Genomic DNA, 20,613 nt, shown 5'->3' with positions numbered 1-20,613 from the left:
CCAAGGTGAGGGGTCATATGGTTGTAGGATCAAGCCAAGGCGTCCAAGGAGGTGGACAAGCCTACAAGTGATGAGGCCATGAGGCTTGGCACGATGATCCTAAGTTATGTCAAGGCGAATGAGAGCTAGAAGCAAAAATGGTTGATGAGTGCTCTGGTGGACACTAGGGCAATTGATCTATTTATGTCCTAGAGAGCTGTCGACAATCTTGGTCTTCGAGTGGAGAATACAAAAGGGATGATCAACACAAAGGGTAAGGACAAGGTGGACTTCAAGGTAGTCCTATTGGATGATTTTGATTATATGATCAGTCTAAGTTTTATTGATTGTGTTAAAGCTTTCATTTTCCCTTACGTCGATGCTTTAACCATCATTGATCCCAAACAAAAATGCATTGTGCCTTTGAAATGAGATGAAGGAAAAGGGATCAAAGGATTTACAACCATCCAGTTTGTTGAAGATGTTCCAAAGGAGGCGAACATCAAGGAAGGGACGAAGGGACTCGAGCTCTCGAAGGACATGGAGACACCACCAATGGGTGAGGTGGTAGAGACACCAGACTTCAAGGTGGAAGAGCTGATGCAACAAGGGGCACCAAAACTTCAAGGGAGAGGTGTCGATGCATGGAGCATCAAACTCTAAGGAGAAATGATGATTGATCCATTTTTAGGTGAATGACACCGAAAGTGACAAGGTACATCTCAAACATAACTCTTGTGTTGTTAAGTCTAAATTGCCATCTTCAGTGAGTATAAGTTGATGAGAACCTAACCACAAAATGGGAGCAGTCAAAGGTTGGGAAGGGACCGGGGGAGTCATCCAAGCCTTTGCCAAAGGATCAAGGCGGTCCGTTCGGAGACAAGTGTAGACGGGTAGGAAGGGGTTCCTATAATCGAGGTGTATGCAATGAGACAAAAGAGTACAAGGTTATATGACAACAAAAGCCAAAGAAAGCAGTCCATATAGGGAGACCGCAACAAGCCAAGGCACTGAGAATGAACAATATATGAAAGAATGAGACTAATTGATTTGTATGGATGCTAATTTTATTGAGTTTCCTTATATAGGAAGATTTGTAACTAATAAGACTCATTCTTAGCCATTGATCTTGATTGATCTTAGTCGTCCATTGTAAATATATTCAACTATAAATACAGGCCTTCCCCACCACATTTGTATTCACTTCACTTTTCATTTCATTTGGTGAAATACAAAGAGCATATACTCAACTCTCTCTCTTTTGTTTGTGTGAGCTATCTCTTTCCCAAGTTCTTTTATGCTTCCGCATTGTACTAAGCCTTCTAGTTTAGTGTTTTTCAGGCCGACTTAGGTACTAAACACCCAAGAGTAGTTCCAAAGCATCTAAGGCCGCACGTTCCCGAGTTTAAGGCTTCAAGGGTGTGACATTTGTATCTTAATTTTATTCTAAAAATGTGATATCAATTCAAGATTACCGCTTCTTACTTAAGGTGAAGTTCTTCTAATTTTATAACTGAGATTAAAAAAAATTATTTAACATATATTGGTTAAATTCATAACGTACGAAGAATATTAAAATTTGACCTAAAAAAATAATTACCTTTTGACATGCATGCAGGATACGTTGGTCCTACTGCCATCTCGCATTTTTGCTAATTAATTTCAAACGGATAAACCTTTCTTTAGAGATCCCATATCTATGTTCATGGAAATTTAAAAGTCATGATAATGACGAATTTATTAAAACTATTTAAATAATACTATATATATATATACATAAAGCAGCACAAAACTGAACTTAGAACATTAAGAGAATATTATGAAATCACTAATCGTGATTATTCTAATATTACTATTATTATTAGTAGTAAGTGCATAATGGAGGTCCGTGAGCCATCCTTCATTAATTCAGCATTGAGATTCTTCATCCTGCATATTAAAAGAATATGATTATGGGACATCAATTTTTTCCCAAAAAAATTAGGGATTGTTGATATTATCATCACTGTTGAGAGTGCTTACCTCGGGTGTTCCTGCCGGTGGCGGTCCTATAGTTTGGGAATGGAACTTGACCCGACTCGATTTTCATCACATCGGTCACCAGCAGCTCATAGTGCTTCTTCACTTCCTCCACAGTTTTCCCTCCGACAGCCTTGGCAACATTGTACCAACGGTCGGGTGTGTCCTTGTCGTAAACGGCCAAAGCCCTCTCGAAATCTTTGTTCTGCTTCGCCGTCCACGAACCGGAACCGTGAGACGACATCGAGCCCGACGCCATTTTCACGATAATGTTTCAAGAAAAAGACTGCGTAGTAGGGATGGTAGGATGAGCAGAAAGACTTGGCAGTGGCTGCTCTTTATAGGCAGTGACAATAGGGGGCGTGTGGGGTTAGAGATGGATAGAGGGTATGCTTGGATACCATCGTACCCTTAAAAATTTTAAACTCTCATTTTATTTTTTATTGAAGAACTAATTTTGCATAAGTTAAAATTTTATAATTGTGTATCTTTAAATTTTTATTATATAACATTTTATGTTCGTATTCGACATAAAATTCCACGTCGGTCACTATACTACATGAGATTGTGTGGGGGCAAAGGCCGATTGGCCTAGAAAATTTGCACATCAGCTTTTAGAATTTTAAGTGATTTGTCTCCTTAGGAATCATAGAAAATGTTGTAAGAAAATAAAGATGATGAAGAGGAAATGCATGAGAATCATTATCTTCAACACCCAAAACACCATATATATATATATATATATATATATATATATATATATATATATATATATATATTATTGCAAAAAGGGTAATTTTTTTATTTAACTGTTACTCTTTATAAGAAAGAAGAACCTTTAAAAATTTGAATTATAATGTTGCAAATGAAGTAAATTATGTCGGGATGAAAACTCCCGTAATAAAATATTATAATATATGATCTAAATTTTTAAATTTTTAGTTTATTAACATACACATATCTTATAGACACAACTGTTCAGATTTAGATCCACAAAAAAGAATAACATTATCTTTTACTACTATTAATCTCAATCATCTAATTTCACTCATCCAACGGTCAAAAATCTGTATCAAACTAAATGAATTTTACATTGCGTAACATTATCTTATATATATAGTTTATGATTCTAGTCCTTGCATGCCCTTAACTGGGCCATTCCCGAACCATAGACCAAAATCTAATGTCCGTACTATAATGTCACGTGTTCACTTCATTATTAAATAATATACTACATTGGGGATAAAATAAAATTTTAATCCTAATTTTTTTCCCGTGGTTCTTAATTTTTTTATCCCTATAATCTCCTAATTTGACAAAAAACAAAATCAACTTTTAGTATTTTCTAAAGAAAGGGCATAATCTTCTAGCGTCGTATCGTCAAAATGACAAAAAAGGCCCTAATTTCATGAACTACTGCAGAGTTAACAAAAGTCGGGACTAAATTGAGAAAAATAATCAAATTTCAGGAAATAAAAGTTGATTTATCCCTTAATATTATCTTTCCGAACCATATTCCAAGCATTCTAGCTGGCTTGTTGATTACCTAGTTTTTCTTACAATTCGGGGTCTTCTTTGACGAATGTTCGGTTTTTTGTTAAAAAGGTGTGTTTTAGGTTAGTTTAAGACCTGAAAATTAGGGGTGCGTTTTAGGTTAGTTTTCTCTAGTCGAGTCGAAAAAATTGATATTTTGAGTCGAGTTTTACTCACCCGACATGGTAGAATTATTGACCCTAAAATGTGAAGAACACGTCAAAAGCTGGTACCAGATGAAATCAAGACAGAATACTGCTGTATATGAGAAAAGATAACCATATGGTTCAATTTTATTGCCCTCTCGTACATGCATTTTGTTGTTTCTTTTAATGTCTGAATTTGTTTCCATTTTTTTCTCCTTGCTGAAATGGGAATTTGATTTGAAATCTTTCGCTTTTCTTGGATGAATAAATGATATACTTGTGTACCTACAACGATGATGATCCGTAATCGTTTATCACGACCCGGTTCCGGAGGGAATAAATATCTGGTTTTGGAATAACGAGTCGAAATCCTCAACAGCATCGGACATTGGTATAGCTTTGCAAGTTGAGTTCTAGGGTTAGCCCTAAACTATAATGGACCTACTACTACTACGCCCTCAGCATTTGGGGGAAAAAGCATGACGACGACGACGACGATTCCTTTGCATCTTGACGACGTCGGTCGCATATTGATCTCAACTAGCAGAGGGGCATCGGCTGGTTTACCATTTGCAGCACACACATGGTGATGACCTCTAGTGTGTCAAGTTGTGCATGGGAGGTCATATTCATGGACGATGACCACATGCAAATGGGTGATGATTGGTTGAAAGTTACACCATGCAACTTTGTCGACGATATTTGGGGAATCCTTATCTTTCACTAATATTTTTGGACAAAGACGAACGAATGATCTTACACGAATTTTATATTTAATAATTTATAATACAAATTTAAGATACAAAATTAGATCATCAATGTTTTTTTAAATAAACTAAATTATATAAAATTTTAAAAATTTCAGGAGACGATAGCCTAGTCCACGCGATTTCTTACATCCCTCTCTTTGGATTCCTTTTTCTCTCAAGATTTGTTCTTTTTCCAAGTGGTCCTTCTCTCGTCCAATTGCCTTTCGCTATCCCCAATGATTTCTTAATCATTTCAAGCCTTTCAAGCTTAATCCGTTGGGGTTTTACTAAGATTTTAAGTGGGGTTTATTGCCTATATATGGTGAAGTACCAACGTACAACTTTTGTCATAGATTACGAATTTAAAAAGTTATATTAAAATTTTTAGGGTTATGAAATTATAAAATTTAAAAGGATTCGAAATTAAATAATTAATAGAAACAAAAAAAATCTAAAATATAAGAGAATTTAAAAATTCTCGCACCCCTTGGTCCATCCTTGTGGCTATATCCAAACCTACATGTGAGCATCTATTGTCACCTTTAAATGTCTCTAAAGATTTGAACCCGGGACATAACATACAAACAAGTGTGTAATACAAAAAGGGTAAAGTGAACAAATGGTCTCCCACTATAAGATATTGTTTTATTAAATCCGTCAACTATTAAAGGTTATAAAATAGTCATTCGACTATAAAATGTTGCTTTATTAAATCCCTCGACTATTAAAAGTTACAAAATGATCACTCGACTATTCATTATGTTCCAAACTCATCATTTTCCGTTAAAAAATCGACGGTTGTCTAAATTGGATATTAACATGATGACTAAGATATGATAGTCGTTTGAGATTATAGGATTAAATTTTATCATATTACAGTTGATTAATTATTCTATATAATGCACTCATTTATATTTAAGGATATAGATCTAATTTTAAAAAGATACCTCAAAAAGTGATAAAATTTATAGAAATTTGTCAGCATATAAATATTTTGAACAATTTCGAATTATATTCTTAGGACATACACAATAAATATCACAAAATCATAAAGATGCAACTTTACATGGCTTAGACTCAACTGCAAAAGAATAAAGATGATGATGGTATTTTAAACTTTCTTCCATGTAATCTTTGAACGAAGTGGAATTTCGGACAAGGGAATGTTATGCAATTGGGTTGCGTTAGTTAATTTGAGTAGGAGGATAGACGCAGGATTTTATGTTAGGACTGAATTTGAACATCTAAAATTTTAGGGGTCGAAAATAGTTTTTCAATAGAAATAATCTAAAATATACGGTAATTTTAAATTTTTAGGGAGGCGACTGCCCCCACCCGCCCCTCGGTCCATCTAGGGATGGACACGGGTCGGATTTGGATCGGGTTTCGGATAACCCGACCAAACCTGAAAATTATACATCTTTCACCCAACTCGAAAAATATACACCTTCCACCCAACCTATTTTTTGAGATAAAATATGAATTCGACCTGACTCGAAATAATATATTTATTAAAAATATTATTTTTATTCAATAAAATAATGATTTAATTTAAAATATATATAACGAGATATTATTGTAATTATCTCTAAATATATATAGTAAAATTATATTTTTTTTGGGTTTGATATTTTTCACCCTAAATGCAAATCCAACCCGACCAAAACATAAAATCTAAAAAACCTGACCCGACGAAACTCAAACCTGATTATTTAAAAAAAAAATCTAACTCAATCATATCGATTCGAAATCCATCAAATTTAGATCCCGTGCATCCCTAAATCCATCCCTGAGGGAGAGGCCTAGGTCGAAAAAAACAAAAGCTATAGGCGTATGTAGGAAGGAATATACAATGTCACATGCCAATCATTACATGTTATTTCATATATTACCATCTTTATTTAAATTTGAATTATAAATTAATCATATTTCAGACGGGTATTCATATTGCGCGTGATTGTGGGCTAGCCGTGGATACGTGGTCATCTTTTGGTTATCGTTGGCCAGTGCAAATCAATTCTTTCAATTTTACAAATCGGTTATGTTGGCTATTTGAGCACAACCCAGTTACATCATATGGTGAGATCATGACAATAGTTTGGTATCTCTGTTATGCTAGAAACAAGCTACACCATGAAGCATGAAATAAGTACCTCCATTAGAGAGCACTGCACCCGTTACGACTCAGCCACAAAATCTTTGCTGATCAGTACTCCGGTGAACACTGCCCGTTGGTTTCCTCCGAGAGAGCCATTTGTCACAGCAAACGTTGACGCCAGATACATGCAAACTCAGAAAATCTCATGGTCAGCTGCTATAGTTAGGGACGATAAGGGTTTTGTGCTTGGAGCTTCTCGATCACATATCTTTTGTAATTTTTCCCTAAAAATGTATCAAATTTAATCTCTAAAATTAATTAAAGGTTTTAAATTTTAATATTGGCAGTTTTCATGGTACACACTGATTCTAATGGGAAGACGTTCTTTATGCCCATCTTGTCATGTCCTTTTCCTTCGTGTATGCTTCGTTATTTTGTAATCAATCATACACTTCTTATTTGTATCGACTTTACCTTTTCTTTGCCTTTTACTTTATGGTAAATCACGATATGATCATCGTTTTTTAATTTTATCGTGAAATACACACATGATCTCTCGATTATATGATATTATTTTATTAAATTCATCTTTTATTAGAAGTTATAGAATGGTCATTTGATTATAGATTGCTGCTTTGTTAAATCTCTCGACTATTAAAGTTACAAAATGATCATATGATCATTCATTATATTCTAAACTCGCCCTTTTCCAGAAAAAATTAACAGTTATCTAAGCTGGATGTTACTATAATGAATGAGATATGATAGTCGTTTGAGATTCAGAGATTAAATTTTATCCTACAATCAGCACGTTGACATTAAGCTCAGAATACCGTCAAATTTTCAACAGAAAAAATGACGGGTTTAGAACATAATGAATAGTCGAGTGACAGTTTATAACTTTTAATAGCTAAGGGATTCAATAAATCAATAATATATAATTAGAGGACCGTTTTGTAACTTTTAATAGTTGAGTGATTTAATAAAACAATCTATTTGTATACTTTACTCTTAATTTTATTAATTAGATTTTTTAACTATTTAAATTATTTATCATCAACATTGAATTAAAGAGCCGACATATCATCTCATTAAAAAACTAAATTTATTAAATTAAAATTAAGATCAGATTATGCTCCATATAATATTGTTTACTAATATGATTTTTATATAAAATTAGTAAGATAATTCTGAATTTATATAATTTAATTATATATTCTAACATCAAGGACTCATTGACCAGTTCACAATTGTGTGCTGAAAAGACAAATTCTTTTTTATTTTTATTTAAGATAAGTGCTGAAAATATTTAAATAAATGCGATTAATATTTTATATATAATAGTCAACCTCTAAACTCCCATTAGTTTTCTTGATTAATTTTACTATCTTATCGATTCATTTATTAATTAATTACGAAAATGACACTATCATAATCTATTATATCACTAAGGAAAAGTCAACATGACGATGGTGACAATGACACCCCTAAATTACCTTTCCTCCTCGAAGGAGAAAATCATTAAGGGTACGTTTGGTTCACGGAATATAAGATTATCAATGTGAATATAAGATTATCAGGGAACAGAATTACTAGGAATGTTGTATTTTATGTTTGGTTGATTTAGTAAGAATGTAAGATTATCGTGTTTGGTTAAAGGAATAAAATATTATTGAAATGTATATTTGACCAAATTATCTTTATTATATACTTGTTTTTTTTAACAAGCTGAAAAATATTTATATATTTTCTTTAAAAAATTTAAATTCATAAAATTTATATTTTTTTACAAAATTTAAAATATAAAAAGGTTTAATGAAAGGGTAAAATTTTATTTTAATCCCTGAACTTCATATAAAATTTTAATTATAGACTTTTTTTGTAAATCTAAAATAGTTTAAGGATAAATTTGTAATTTAACCTTCATAGGATTTTTATTATTCAATGACATAAGAAGCATATTTTTTTTAAAAAAATTAAGGGCATTTTAGTCAAAAACACCGATAATCCAAAAATACCTAAGGAAATGGATGTAATAACATTCCCAGTAATATATCCCAAAAAATCTACTATTGGTAATAAAACATTACCGGGAATAAGATTCCCGACCAACAAAACATGGGAATGTGGATGAATGTGGATTCCATTCTCATGGGAATCCCACATTCCTTAAACCAAACAGTCCCTAAGGGTTAGTTATGTATTTAACATTTAAATTATTAGTTCTGATCTGTTTTAATCCTTAAATTTTTTATTTTTTAAGATAATGTTTAAAGTATAATTTTTGTTTCGTTTTAATATATTGTCGTCAAAAACTTTAGTTTTTCTTTCATTTAGTACTCATTCAAAATTTAACGTTAAGTTTTTTATTTTTTTTTAATTTTAGTACTAAAACGAATCAAAATTGATAATTTAAATACTAAACGTATTAAGTTTTTAACAACAGTGTTATTAAAATTAAATGAAAACTACACATTAAGTATGATTTTGAAAAAAATTAAACATTTAAGTACTAAAACATACCAAAACTAATAGTTTATATACTAAATACGTAGCTTATGCAATCATTAAAAATTCATATATAAAAAATAACTATAAAACTAAATAGGGTTAGGATCCACTTTTTTATATAACTAGCATAATTCAATTTATTGATCGATTAATCCGGATCGAGTCCTGTAAAGGCAAGGGAGACCCTCCAAACCCAGTTTATTCTAATCACATTCGTTAGGATTCGAATCACTGCCTTTGCTTAAGGGATATAGTCTCTCATCCCACGAGACCAATTAGTTGTTGGTTAAGGGTTAGGATCCACTCACACAAGATAAAACTCTTTAGTTTTACACAGATTTAAGACCTTTAGATAAGTAAAAGTAGATGGTTGAAATTGACTCCTTGAATTTTTTTCCAAGTAAATATCTTTTTATTTTCTACTGTTAATCTCAATCATCTATTTTTACTCGTCCAACTATCCTAAATCAACAATTTAAATACAAAATTCAATTATTAGCATTAATTATACACATCATAGACTAAATTAAGGGTAAACTGACAAAAGTTCTGATATCAAAATTTTAATATAGTTTCGGTCAAAATTATTATTTTATTCGTATGATAATTAATATTAATTTTTTATCGATTAATTTAAATTAAATATTATAAAAATTTATTATAAAAACAATTTTTTTAATCCAATTATAAAAAAATATTATTGCAGTTAATCCATATCTTCAAGAACAATAATAAAAAATTCCAATCAAATTCAAAGAGAATGACACAGAGTTTAAATAAACGCATTAATTCATTATATTATAGTTTTTATAAAACACGAGTTTTATTTTACGATTAAAATAAAAATTATTATTGAATTTTGGATTATAGTCAAAGTTGTTTTAAATTAAATAAATTATATTAATGTTTCTATAATCATCAATTAAAAATGATTATATTCATACCATTACATTCTATATCAGTATAAATTAAGCTAATAAACACTAAGATATTTAAATTATAAAATACTTAAAAAGCTATCCATTGAGATGGTTTGAATCGTTCAACCTGGATGGGTTGGTGTGGACTTCAAAAAAAAATTTGCCATTTTAATTTTGGGTTAATTCGGAAATTTTCATTTGAGTTATTTTATAGCGTAAATTATGTGTTTAGTGCATAAACTATTAGTTTTGGTCCGTTTTAGTATTAAACTTTCAAATTTCCAAAACCATAACTAAAGTTGAGCTTTTGTTTCATTTTAGTACCTCTTTCAAAATTTAAAGTTAATTTTTAGAAAGTTCAAGTACTAAAATGGACTAAAAATGACAGTTTAGATACACGCGTTATGATTTTAATTATGAGGTACTAAAATGAAATAAAAACTAAATATTAGGTATGATTTTGAAAAAATTAAATGTTTAGATATTAAAATAGACTAAAACCGGTAGTTTAGGACTAAATACATAGTTTATCCTATTTTACATTTACGTACTTAGATTATAATCAATTAGTTTGATCCAATTTATCCATACTTTTTAAAACCCAAATAGCTCTATTGATGATTAAATGGGTATAAATTAGATCGGATTTTGATTTACTTGAATATGATTTAAGCATTATTTTTTAAAATAGGCCTCGTTAAAAATCCTCTCATAACTAAATCAAATCATAAACGACAAACAAACACCACAACTAATTTAACACAAACTCACATAAAAACAGAAGTCGAAAAATGAAAAAAAAAAACATAAATACTGATAGTTTAGGTGTCAAACTTTAGTTTTTATTTCATTTTTGTACCATGTTCAAAATTTAAGTTTTGGAAATATTGAAAGTTTAGATATTAAAACGGACTAAAATTGGTAGTCTAGGTACTAAACACGTTAAGTTTTTAACGGCGGAGTATAAAATGAAAACTAAACGTTAGGTATGATTTTGAAAAAGATTAAAAGTTTAGGTGTTAAAAGAGATTAAGATTGATAAATTAGGTATAAATACGTAGTTTATCCTAAAATAAATTGCTGTAAATTGCTCAAATTCGGGTCTATTTGTTCATCCTCAGCTGGAAGTAAAATTCATGAATCATGGAGCCACCGTTTTACCTTTTTTCTTTCCATTTCCCGGAAAATACACATTTTCTTTTCCATTAGTTGATTTGTCAGAGCTCAAAAGAGGAAAGAGACGAGAATGTTCAAAGTTCACCACTTGAGTATTTGACCGCCCACCATCTTTTATCTAATACCCATCATCATCATCATCATCATCCATTAATCAATTCCAGATTTGTTTTTACTCTCTTTTGTCAACGAAATTATTTCATAATTTTAAACAAGGAAACAAAAACACCAAGAAGAAGAGAATTTGACAAAGATCGCTTACCAGCAATTTTAAACAGCTTTTTTTTATATTAAATTTGAAGTTTTGAGCATCAAGATCGGAGCTTTATTTAGAAAAAAATGTTTAGATGAAAATGGCGATGAAGAAGAGAAGCATGGGAGTATTGGCTTTGTTTTATGCCTTGTTTTTGCTTTTGTTTGAGTCTACGGTTGAGCAGAGACTGAGTTCGAGCGGCGAGTTAGCAGCTTTATTTGAACTCAGATCGTCTTTGGGTGTTAGAAGAAGGGATTGGCCTCGACGAGTCGACCCGTGCTCGAGATGGAACGGTGTCCGGTGCGAAAACGGTGGTGTTTCCGGTATTAACATTTCTGGGTTTAGAAGAACCCGGCTCGGTGAACAAAACCCACGGTTCGCCGTCGATTCTCTTGTGAATTTTACCGGTTTGGTCTCTTTTAATGCCTCCCGGTTCTTGCTTCCCGGTTCGATCCCTGATTGGTTCGGACAAAGGCTGTTGAAACTTCAAGTGTTGGATCTCAGGTCTTGTAACATAACTGGTGTTTTGCCTTCGAGTATTGGCAATTTGAGTAGCATGTCACGTCTGTATTTGTCGGATAACAGACTCACCGGAGCGATTCCGTCGACTTTCGGTCAATTGTTGAGCCTATTGGTTCTCGATCTTTCGAAGAATTCACTTACCGGATCGATTCCTCCCGGCATCGGAGCGCTTTCGAGGCTACGAATATTGAATCTTTCGAGCAATAGTTTCGTTGGTGAACTTCCTGAAGTGATATGGTCGATATCCGGGTTGAACCTGCTCGATATCGCTAGCAATAACTTCACCGGTAGGCTGCCTAATGCTTCTTCGAACGATGATAATGCCATTGCCGCGGTACTCGACGTTTCCGGGAACATGTTCTACGGAGGTCTCACGACCGTAGTCGGAAGGTTTAGTTCGTCGAATTTATCGGGGAACTACTTCGAAGGCAGGGTTCCGGACTATGTGTCTGTGAATGCATCTCTTAGTACTAATTGTCTCCAAAATGTGTCTAGCCAGAGGACTTTGACCGATTGTGTAATGTTCTATGCTGAGATGGGCCTAAGTTTCGACAATTTCGGACGCCCGAATTCCTTGGAACCTTCGGCTCCCGAAAATAGGTACGGAAACGGCAACAGCAACAGAATTATATTGTCTGCAGTCCTGGGAGGAGTCGGGTTTATCGTATTACTCATGTCGTTGCTATTGCTGGTCCGACGTGTCCGTAGACGGAGGAAAGTGAATCATAGAGGCATTGATGTAGGACAAGTTCCTATTGAAGCAACACATCCTTCATCTGGCTTGGCTAGTGATTTCTCGAGCCTAGGCAATCCGTTTACGTATCAGCAACTTCTTCAAGCAACCGCCGATTTCACCGATGCGAACCTCATCAAGCACGGTCATTCCGGTGATCTCTTCAAGGGTATCTTAGAAAGCGGGCTTACTGTTGTCATCAAAAAGATTGATCTGCGGTCGATTGAAAAGGAAATGTACCTTTCGGAATTAGATTTCTTTAGCAAAGTTGCACATAACCGAGTAGTTCCGCTATTGGGACATTGCTTCGAGAACGAGAACGAGAGGTTACTGGTTTATAAGTACATGTCGAACGGGGACTTGTCGAGTTCCTTGTACCTGAAAAACAATTCGGAAGGTGATGTTTTAAAGTCATTAGATTGGATAACAAGATTGAAGATCGCCATAGGAGCTGCCGAAGGCCTTTCTTATTTGCATTATGAATGCACGCCTCCGCTTGTCCACAGGTATTTTTACAGTTCTCTTATGCATATTATCGATTAGCGAATACGGAATCCGGCAGCCTCGTTTTCATCTTTATATCATTCGGCTGCGGAATACATATTTCGACAAGAACTGGCGGTGACATGTTCTGTTTTTGTCGTTGAAGAGATGTTCAAGCTAGCAGTATACTTCTCGATGATAAGTTCGAAGTCCGACTCGGGAGCTTGAGCAAGGCCTGCCCTCAAGAAGGCAGTTGCACTCAAACTAGAATTACAAGATTAATGCGGTTGCCAAAGTAAGTATTCGGTAGAATCGGAACCCGTGTAATCGTTGCTTTATCTCTATGTTCTCGTTTTCGATGTTTGCTGTTTCGAACAAAATGTACCGAGTTTCATATGGCTTTTCCTTTGATGCCTGCAGGTCATCGGAACAGGATTCTTCAGGTACGTGTATGTTTTATATGATCGTTATCTCCTCGCCCTTCGTTATTCGATCTGTTAGTTGTTAGTTCCGACATGTTTATTGCTGTGATATCTTTGAGCATTTTTCTGAAACTGCATTTTTATTTGGAAAACGGCTAGATTCATCTGCAGCATTATGTGCATACGATGTTTACTGCTTCGGGACGGTTTTACTCGGATTGGTAACCGGTAAGCTCGACATCGATGCGTCAAGTGAGACCGGGATGAACGAATGGTTAGAGCAGACACTACCATGTATCAGTATATACGACAGGGAACTCATGACGAAAATCTTGGATCCGTCTCTTCTCGTGGACGAGGACCTATTGGAGGAAGTCTGGGCCATGGCCATTGTCGCTAGACGGTGTCTGAATCCGAAACCGTCACGGCGGCCCCTAATGAAATATGTTCTCAAAGCATTGGAAAATCCATTGAGGGTGGTTAGGGAGGATAATTCAAGCTCAGCAAGGCTAAGGACAGTGTCCTCAAGAGGTTCTTGGAATGCTGCTATTTTCGGTAGCTTGCATCAAAGCTCTTCGGATATAGCAGCTGTTCCCGCAAACTCCGGTGCTAAAGCGGAACGCGGAAACAGTTTCGAACATTAGGGAACGACCTGTTCGAAGGGCAGCAGTGCTCGGAAAGCAGGGGGAGGAGACCATTCGGTCTCGCATCGACGGCATTCGGAGATATTACCGGAGCCGCAAGAAGCGCAAGATATCGAAAGACTGGGATTGTAACTAGCAGCAGAGAGGTTTCATTTTTTGTTCTCGATTATTTTCTTAATAAGAGGTCAAATCGAATCGAAGTAATTGAAAATCTTACTCAATCCAACCCATAATCATCCTTATCCACCGTGATAGTACATCATTCTCAATTAAAATAATGAAAATTTAGGCACATTTTGAAAATAATAAAAATAACTAACTTAAAAGTTTTAAAGTTGTAGCATAATTTGAAATTTATGCATTAAAAAATTAAGCCGTAATTTGATATTTCAAAAACTCAAATCAGAAATTTTAAAATTTAAGCCATAATTTGAGGATATTTTATACAATTAACCCAAAATTTTAATTATAACCATGCTAGGTGGTCACTGTTTATCCATCATTGCCTTAAAATGTAGTTAAAACGAAATAATTCATAGGATGGATTCACACGTTGTAAATGCTTACAAAACATGGTACATGTCATGGCAAGAAACATGCATGCATCCTTTTATTTTTCAGCAACTACGAAAACATCAGTTGCTATCTGAGCAAGAAAGGAAAGTACAGAGGCACATCAGCGGTAAAGGCTTTCGGACCTGAGATTCTCTGCGATCTCGGTTTCCCACCGGTCACCATTCTCGAGCAGCTTCTCTTTGTCATACAGAAGTTCCTGCAACGACACCGACAATTAACTAATTCACTTCAACATACAAGCGACAGTAGATTTAACTGAAAATAAGATTAACCTCGTGAGTCTCGGTGGCGAACTCAAAGTTGGGTCCTTCAACAATTGCATCGACAGGGCACGCCTCTTGGCAAAGTCCACAGTAGATACACTTGGTCATATCAATGTCATACCTACAAAATTGAACGAAGGTTAGACGAAGAAAAAGACGTTAACAGAGAAGAGGAGTAGGGAGAATCAACCTTGTTGTCCGACGACTTCCATCCTCTCGTTCTTCAGCCTCTATTGTGATAGCCTGTGCTGGGCATATCTGATAAACCACCACTTCATGAAAATCATAATAGTAAATCCATATTTAATAAAGATAAAAGAAGCTTAATCAGAGATAACAACAGATCAGTTTGACTAGGTCCAACTTTTCAAAGATTGCTTTCTCTCCCAGATAAACAATGGCAGGCTATACAACCTTTCTATAACCAGAAATTGTAATAGAGACGAAATACACAAGAAATATAGAAAACTAATGTTTGATGCATGATACAAAAAGAATGAATACACTGACCATAAAATCCATTTTTAAGTGTCAGTATTTCAAACTAAAACAACAACATTCAGATTCAAAAGTTAAAGCCCAAGGCAACGCCATTTGCAGTTAGGTGTCGATACCGGAAAGCAGTGGATGGTTTCTACCAAAATGATAATATTTGTCATCATATTGAAGCACCACATGATGTTATCAGTCCCATCCAATAAAAAAGAAATTTAGATAACGGGATTAGTAGCATGAAGCTTCGACTTACAGCTTCACAAAGTTTACAAGCAATGCAACGTTCCTCTCTGGTTGGGTATCGGCGGAGAGCATGCTCCCCTCGAAAACGAGGGCTCAATGGACCCTTCTCAAATGGATAGTTAATCTGCATATGAAAAGCCAGGATTGTATCATAATTCATGAATTGCTTCAATATCCATACAATCTGCTCCCTTCCCCCAACAGAAAATATAAATAAAAAAGGATCAGAAAGAACCTTACAGTAACTTTTCTCTCGAAGAAATACTTGAGTGTCAGACTGAGACCCCGGACCATTTCAGTTAGAAACAATGTGTTTATGCTTCGCTCAAAAACTGCAATTTAGTAAAGTATAAGAAACCATTTATTACCTAACATAAATCAAATACAAGTGATGGAACTTGAAAATTTCACTGCTCTAAATTACCAGAACTCCAGTCCTTCGAAATCTCCTTCGCAAGCTGCTCTCTTTCTTCATCATCTGCAGTTTACATACATGAAAACATAAACAAACTAGACAGCACCAGGATCGGGGATCATGTATTGAAAAAAAGGCAGTTACAGGCATGTCAGAGAGATTTCCAAGTGAAATAGTGCCAAAGAAAAAACAGAAAGGACTTATTCCCCATTGCAGGCTGCTCCGAAACACAAAATATCTCTCATTCTCTTCCATTAATAGCAAAGACAATTGCTCTATAATTCATATTCTTAACTTTACATCCATATCCCAAAGAATTCTCCCTCCTCTCAAAATAAGGATATTATAACAAATTGAATTATACAGAGTAGAGCAACCTTTATTGGTGCTGTAGGAGTTTGCACTGAGTCGAGATCCATAGTGTTGTGAACCATGCAACGCTTTCCCTGAAAAAACCTATTCATACATAACCAAATAATTGCCAAACTTGATTAATAAAATCGATTTGGTTAACGGTAATTTCGAAAGGAATAGAAAACCAGAAGAAGATCCATATTAACAACAAGATAGAGGACATCTCTAACCTAAACTTACCGACGGAGCCTTGCCCTTTTCTTCAATTCATTTCCAAATTAAATGACCACATGCCATAAAATTAACAATTTAACTCCCACAAGTCGATGATAAACAAGTTTCAATGGAAAATTCTAATCGAGACCATGAAAAATACAAATCTAGGGCATCACTGAAAAGAAAAATTCAAACAAAAAATGCGAAAATTCGTTAAGAGGAGGAGAGTAAAGTGAGCCTCTTGCGAGATGTCGAGCTAGGAGGGAATTGAGAGAGTTGCGAGCGAAGATCTCAGCCATTGATTCGGTGGGAAGTGTAATCTCACTGACGAGAGACTATTAGGTCTGCGAGGATCGGAGCTATAACTGGAAAACCTACCTGTTTGATTGGGAGATCATTTTATACTTTTTTAAAGAACAGTTTTTGGATTCAAACGGTGCCGTTTTCGTACCGCAACTGCAGGCCTGTTACGCTATTCGGCTTAGGTAAAGTCCAGCAACAGCGTCGTTTTATCTAAGCCCAACCCTAAATTCTCAAATCCAAATTGACTTAATACACTTTTAGGTGTACTTTAAATTAAATTTTGGTATCTAAAGAATTTTACGTTAAAAATATGTATTTAACTTTTTTCTGTTACACTTTTAGGTACCTATAGTTATATTTTTTATTTTTTAATAATAAAAATATTATTAAAAAAAATACTATGCATCATCCATCTCCTTCCCATCTCCCCATCTTCGACGACGATGACGAAGGGTCACCACCTGTTGGATTTTATTCGAAGCAGGACGATGAACTTAATGGTGGTGACCATGTAATGTACGACCATCTGTAGTTGTCAAAATCGTCAGAAAACGACGAAGGAAAATTTAGAAAATCGACGATCCTTCGCGATGCTTGTCACGAAGATCGACATAGTTTTATGATGGGTGGCGATTGCGTTTTGGTTGTGGCTGCTAAACAGTTCTGATGATGTCGACGGTGATGCCTATGGACTGGACTGATGATGAACGATGGAATTAGTTTTTTTTTGTTTTTAAAATTATAATATTAAATATTTTTTTAAATATATTTAAAAAATTATATGAGTGACACGTGTTAAATAACGGTCAAATTTAACTGGTTTTACGGTCTAGACACCTAAAAGTTCAACGTTGGAAACTTTAAACACCTATTTTTAGCGAAAAAATCTTTAGGTTCCAAAAAGTAAATTTAAAATCTTTAGGTACCTAAAAATATATTAAGCCATCCAAATTATAGGGTTTAAGGATGAAATGGAAATGAGCTCGTGAACTTAGCCTCCTCCTTCAACCTCTGGTTTTCACCATCCAGAACGAAGCTAGAAATGGCGTCGTTTTGCAGGTCAGTGATAATGGCGGGTTCTAGATCCCTCTCTGTTCGATCCAAAGCCCTTAGTTTAAAGAACCTAACCCCAAAGTCAATCTCTATTCCTTTCTCTTCTCCATCAACAAGAGCCCTCCCTTGTGCTTCAAGGTACTTTCTTTTTAGCTTTTCTTTTCTTTTCTTTTCATCTAAATCTCGTCTCAAATTATTAAATTATTTATGGGTTAAAGGATCCTATCGGTGCTGGGAGGAGTAGAGTCGATGATACCACTTCACAGTGCCATTGCTTCTGCTCGGTTACAATCAAGCATCGCTGTTGATTCCTCCTGCTGGAGCTGGCTCTCTCAAGGTGATAATTTCTCTTCTTTTGAATTTGTAATGCCGTTGGATGATTTTTTTCAAGAACCCAAAGTTGAAATTTTAGATAGAAATGATTTGTGATGCTCATATAATATACATTTAATGATTTGTAGCTTGCTTTCCCACTTCATGAAATAGGATTTGCAGCACCACTGTGACAAAGCTGGATCCTTTGTTGGACAAATAAAAGCAGGGATCCTTTTAGGAACCTATGTAATTGAAAACAATCTGTTCAAGATTTTGTCTTTGTATTCTGAATTCATGCATTGTTCCAAGATTTTAACTTAGCCGTGTATGTTTTGTTTTCTGCACAAGTGAATCTTTTTTGGCTCCAAAATCATAATCTCCTAGAGATTGATTAGTTTCATTCCTTTGTTTTTGCTGGCTCTGCTGTGTTTTTAGATTTGTTTCGACTTTCGAGCTTCTTTATGGCGTGTTGAATGATAGAATGACATGCTGTTCTTGCTAGGGTACTCGAACGTTTTCGACATTATGGGACTTTTAGGCCTTCCATATGGTTTGGATGTTCATATCAGTCTTGAATCTGTTCCAAATTGATGTCCTTATACCTCGCTTATCTTGAACCCGGAATCGCTATATACCCTTCCTGTTAACTTCCATGACCATTTCTTGCATGTTTTTCTTCTTCAACTTCATACTTTTTTGCTGTAATTGACAAAGTTATCGTAAAATATTTCGGTTGAGCTTTTCCTTCTACTGATTATCGTTGGTGTTTCTTCTTTGTTATGTCCTAGACTTTGCAGTTCCTCGGTGACGGAGTGAGAGCTTCTGTCATTCCAAACCTAACCAGCCTGCATTCGACCAGCAGTTCGATCTGCCCGTCGTTTTTCCATCCCTGTCTTGGCTAACTTTTGCATCTCTCATCTCTTTGCGAGAATCATTTTCTGTGTCCGATAATATTGTATGAAGTAATATTGTGTTTAAATTTGTTTCAGAATAGTAAAGGTTATGACTTGATTGATAATTTTTTCAAAAGAAATTTCAATTTACTTTTGAAGGATAAGGGTCGAATTGGCAAAAATTGTGAACGTAAGGGATTGCTATAGGCATTTTGTCTTTTTTATATGTCAGATAGCGAGAAAACAATTTTCAAATAGGGTAAACTACGCTTTCAGTACCTAAATTGTTATTTTTGATCCATTTTAGTAACTAAACTTTCAATTGTTTTAAAATCATATCTAACATTTAGTTCATTTCATTTTAATACTCTGTCGTTAACGCATTTAGTACCTAAACTTTCAATTTTTTTAAAATAATTAACTTTAAGTTTTGAATGAGTGTACTAAAATGAAATAAAAACTAAAATTTTTAATGGCGGGCATTGAAATGAAATAAAAATTAAAATTTAGGTATGGTCTTGAAAAAATTAAAAGTTTAGATATTAAAATAGATTAAAACAGATAGTTTAGATACTAAATGCATAATTGACCCTTTCAAATATAGTACATGTACAAGCTTGAACAAAATAATGTAAGGATTAAACATTAAATTTTGAAATAATACAGGGACCCTTGACATATATAGACCTACAAAAACAAATTCTTTATCTTACAGCCCATAACAACGCTAGATTGAACCTAATTCTACTCGGACCAAGATATCTTTAAAATGAATAAAATTATATTTCTTTTAGAAAAAAAATGTAAGGTTAATCCTAATAAAAATAGAATTCTCTAATTAGAAGGTAAGAAATTGTGAGATAATAATGGTTGGTGCTTCATATAAGCCTATTAGAGTTATCTGTCCTCAACCGTCAAAGAAATAGGGATGATAACGAATTGAATTTTTGATTAATCCGATCCCAACCTGAAAATACGTATCATCCACTTGAACACAACCCAAAGATATATATTTTTCATTCAACTTTGACCAAACTCGAACTTTTAGAATATAAATTTAATCCGCCCAACTTTATATAAAATAAGAAATTAATTAAAAAATAATATTTTTAATAGATATTATGTTATTATCCACGAATCGAGTCGGAGTTTTTTTAATATCCACCCAAATCCGATCTGACCTCACTCCCTTAAAAAAATCTACCCCGACCCGACCCAAACTCGATTTAAAAAAAACAGTTTGACCCTATTGGATCAAGTCAAAATCCGTCGATTTCGAGTTAAATTATCATCCCTACA

The 20,613-nt window shown here is 34.3% G+C and overlaps 3 protein-coding genes across 4 annotated transcripts; 2 read left to right on the top strand and 1 right to left on the bottom strand.

The window, feature by feature from the left end:
* The first annotated feature begins 2,029 nt into the window (after positions 1-2,029).
* LOC120171629 (protein NONRESPONDING TO OXYLIPINS 2, mitochondrial-like) lies at positions 2,030-19,313 on the top strand. 2 transcript variants are annotated; one of them, XM_039179309.1, is made up of 5 exons: positions 2,030-2,230; positions 11,500-11,503; positions 18,083-18,244; positions 18,325-18,443; positions 19,210-19,313. In XM_039179309.1, the coding sequence occupies exons 1-5, from the start codon at positions 2,041-2,043 to the stop codon at positions 19,227-19,229; spliced, it is 495 nt and encodes a 164-aa protein (XP_039035240.1). In that variant the 5' UTR covers positions 2,030-2,040; the 3' UTR covers positions 19,230-19,313. The 2 variants fall into 2 exon arrangements, with proteins under 2 accessions (XP_039035240.1, XP_039035239.1); XM_039179308.1 differs by lacking the exon at positions 19,210-19,313 and adding an exon at positions 18,593-18,944.
* On the top strand, positions 11,511-14,366 carry LOC120171623 (probable LRR receptor-like serine/threonine-protein kinase At2g16250). Its single transcript, XM_039179304.1, has 4 exons — positions 11,511-13,145; positions 13,289-13,417; positions 13,543-13,565; positions 13,704-14,366. The coding sequence occupies exons 1-4, from the start codon at positions 11,941-11,943 to the stop codon at positions 14,186-14,188; spliced, it is 1,842 nt and encodes a 613-aa protein (XP_039035235.1). The 5' UTR covers positions 11,511-11,940; the 3' UTR covers positions 14,189-14,366.
* On the bottom strand, positions 14,684-17,064 carry LOC120171626 (NADH dehydrogenase [ubiquinone] iron-sulfur protein 8-B, mitochondrial-like). The gene is made up of 8 exons (XM_039179306.1): positions 16,996-17,064; positions 16,558-16,636; positions 16,190-16,243; positions 16,006-16,097; positions 15,776-15,889; positions 15,218-15,285; positions 15,037-15,148; positions 14,684-14,960 (listed from the first exon to the last, which is right to left on the bottom strand). The coding sequence occupies exons 1-8, from the start codon at positions 17,047-17,049 to the stop codon at positions 14,865-14,867; spliced, it is 669 nt and encodes a 222-aa protein (XP_039035237.1). The 5' UTR covers positions 17,050-17,064; the 3' UTR covers positions 14,684-14,864.
* Positions 19,314-20,613: the final 1,300 nt, after the last annotated feature.

This window comes from Hibiscus syriacus, unplaced genomic scaffold, assembly GCF_006381635.1.
Source record: "Hibiscus syriacus cultivar Baekdansim isolate YM2019G1 unplaced genomic scaffold, ASM638163v2 tig00111834_pilon, whole genome shotgun sequence".
Classification (NCBI taxonomy): Eukaryota; Viridiplantae; Streptophyta; class Magnoliopsida; order Malvales; family Malvaceae; genus Hibiscus; species Hibiscus syriacus.
The sequence above is the reverse complement of the archived record's forward strand: the minus strand, read 5'-3'. Positions and strand labels throughout refer to the sequence as shown.

Excerpts from the sequence above, each read along its gene's own strand:
- LOC120171623 (XM_039179304.1), top strand. The coding sequence starts at position 11,941 with ATGTCACGTCTGTATTTGTCGGATAACAGACTCACCGGAGCGATTCCG. Across the intron at positions 13,146-13,288 it reads ACGCCTCCGCTTGTCCACAG|AGATGTTCAAGCTAGCAGTA; the intron begins GTATTTTTACAG and ends TTGTCGTTGAAG. Across the intron at positions 13,566-13,703 it reads ATCGGAACAGGATTCTTCAG|ATTCATCTGCAGCATTATGT; the intron begins GTACGTGTATGT and ends GAAAACGGCTAG.
- LOC120171626 (XM_039179306.1), bottom strand. The coding sequence starts at position 17,049 with ATGGCTGAGATCTTCGCTCGCAACTCTCTCAATTCCCTCCTAGCTCGA. Across the intron at positions 16,244-16,557 it reads CTCCTACAGCACCAATAAAG|ATGATGAAGAAAGAGAGCAG; the intron begins GTTGCTCTACTC and ends TGTAAACTGCAG. Across the intron at positions 16,098-16,189 it reads TTCGAAGGACTGGAGTTCTG|TTTTTGAGCGAAGCATAAAC; the intron begins GTAATTTAGAGC and ends ACTAAATTGCAG.
- LOC120171629 (XM_039179309.1), top strand. The coding sequence starts at position 2,041 with ATGGAACTTGACCCGACTCGATTTTCATCACATCGGTCACCAGCAGCT. Across the intron at positions 18,245-18,324 it reads GCCCTCCCTTGTGCTTCAAG|GATCCTATCGGTGCTGGGAG; the intron begins GTACTTTCTTTT and ends TATGGGTTAAAG. Across the intron at positions 18,444-19,209 it reads CTGGAGCTGGCTCTCTCAAG|ACTTTGCAGTTCCTCGGTGA; the intron begins GTGATAATTTCT and ends GTTATGTCCTAG.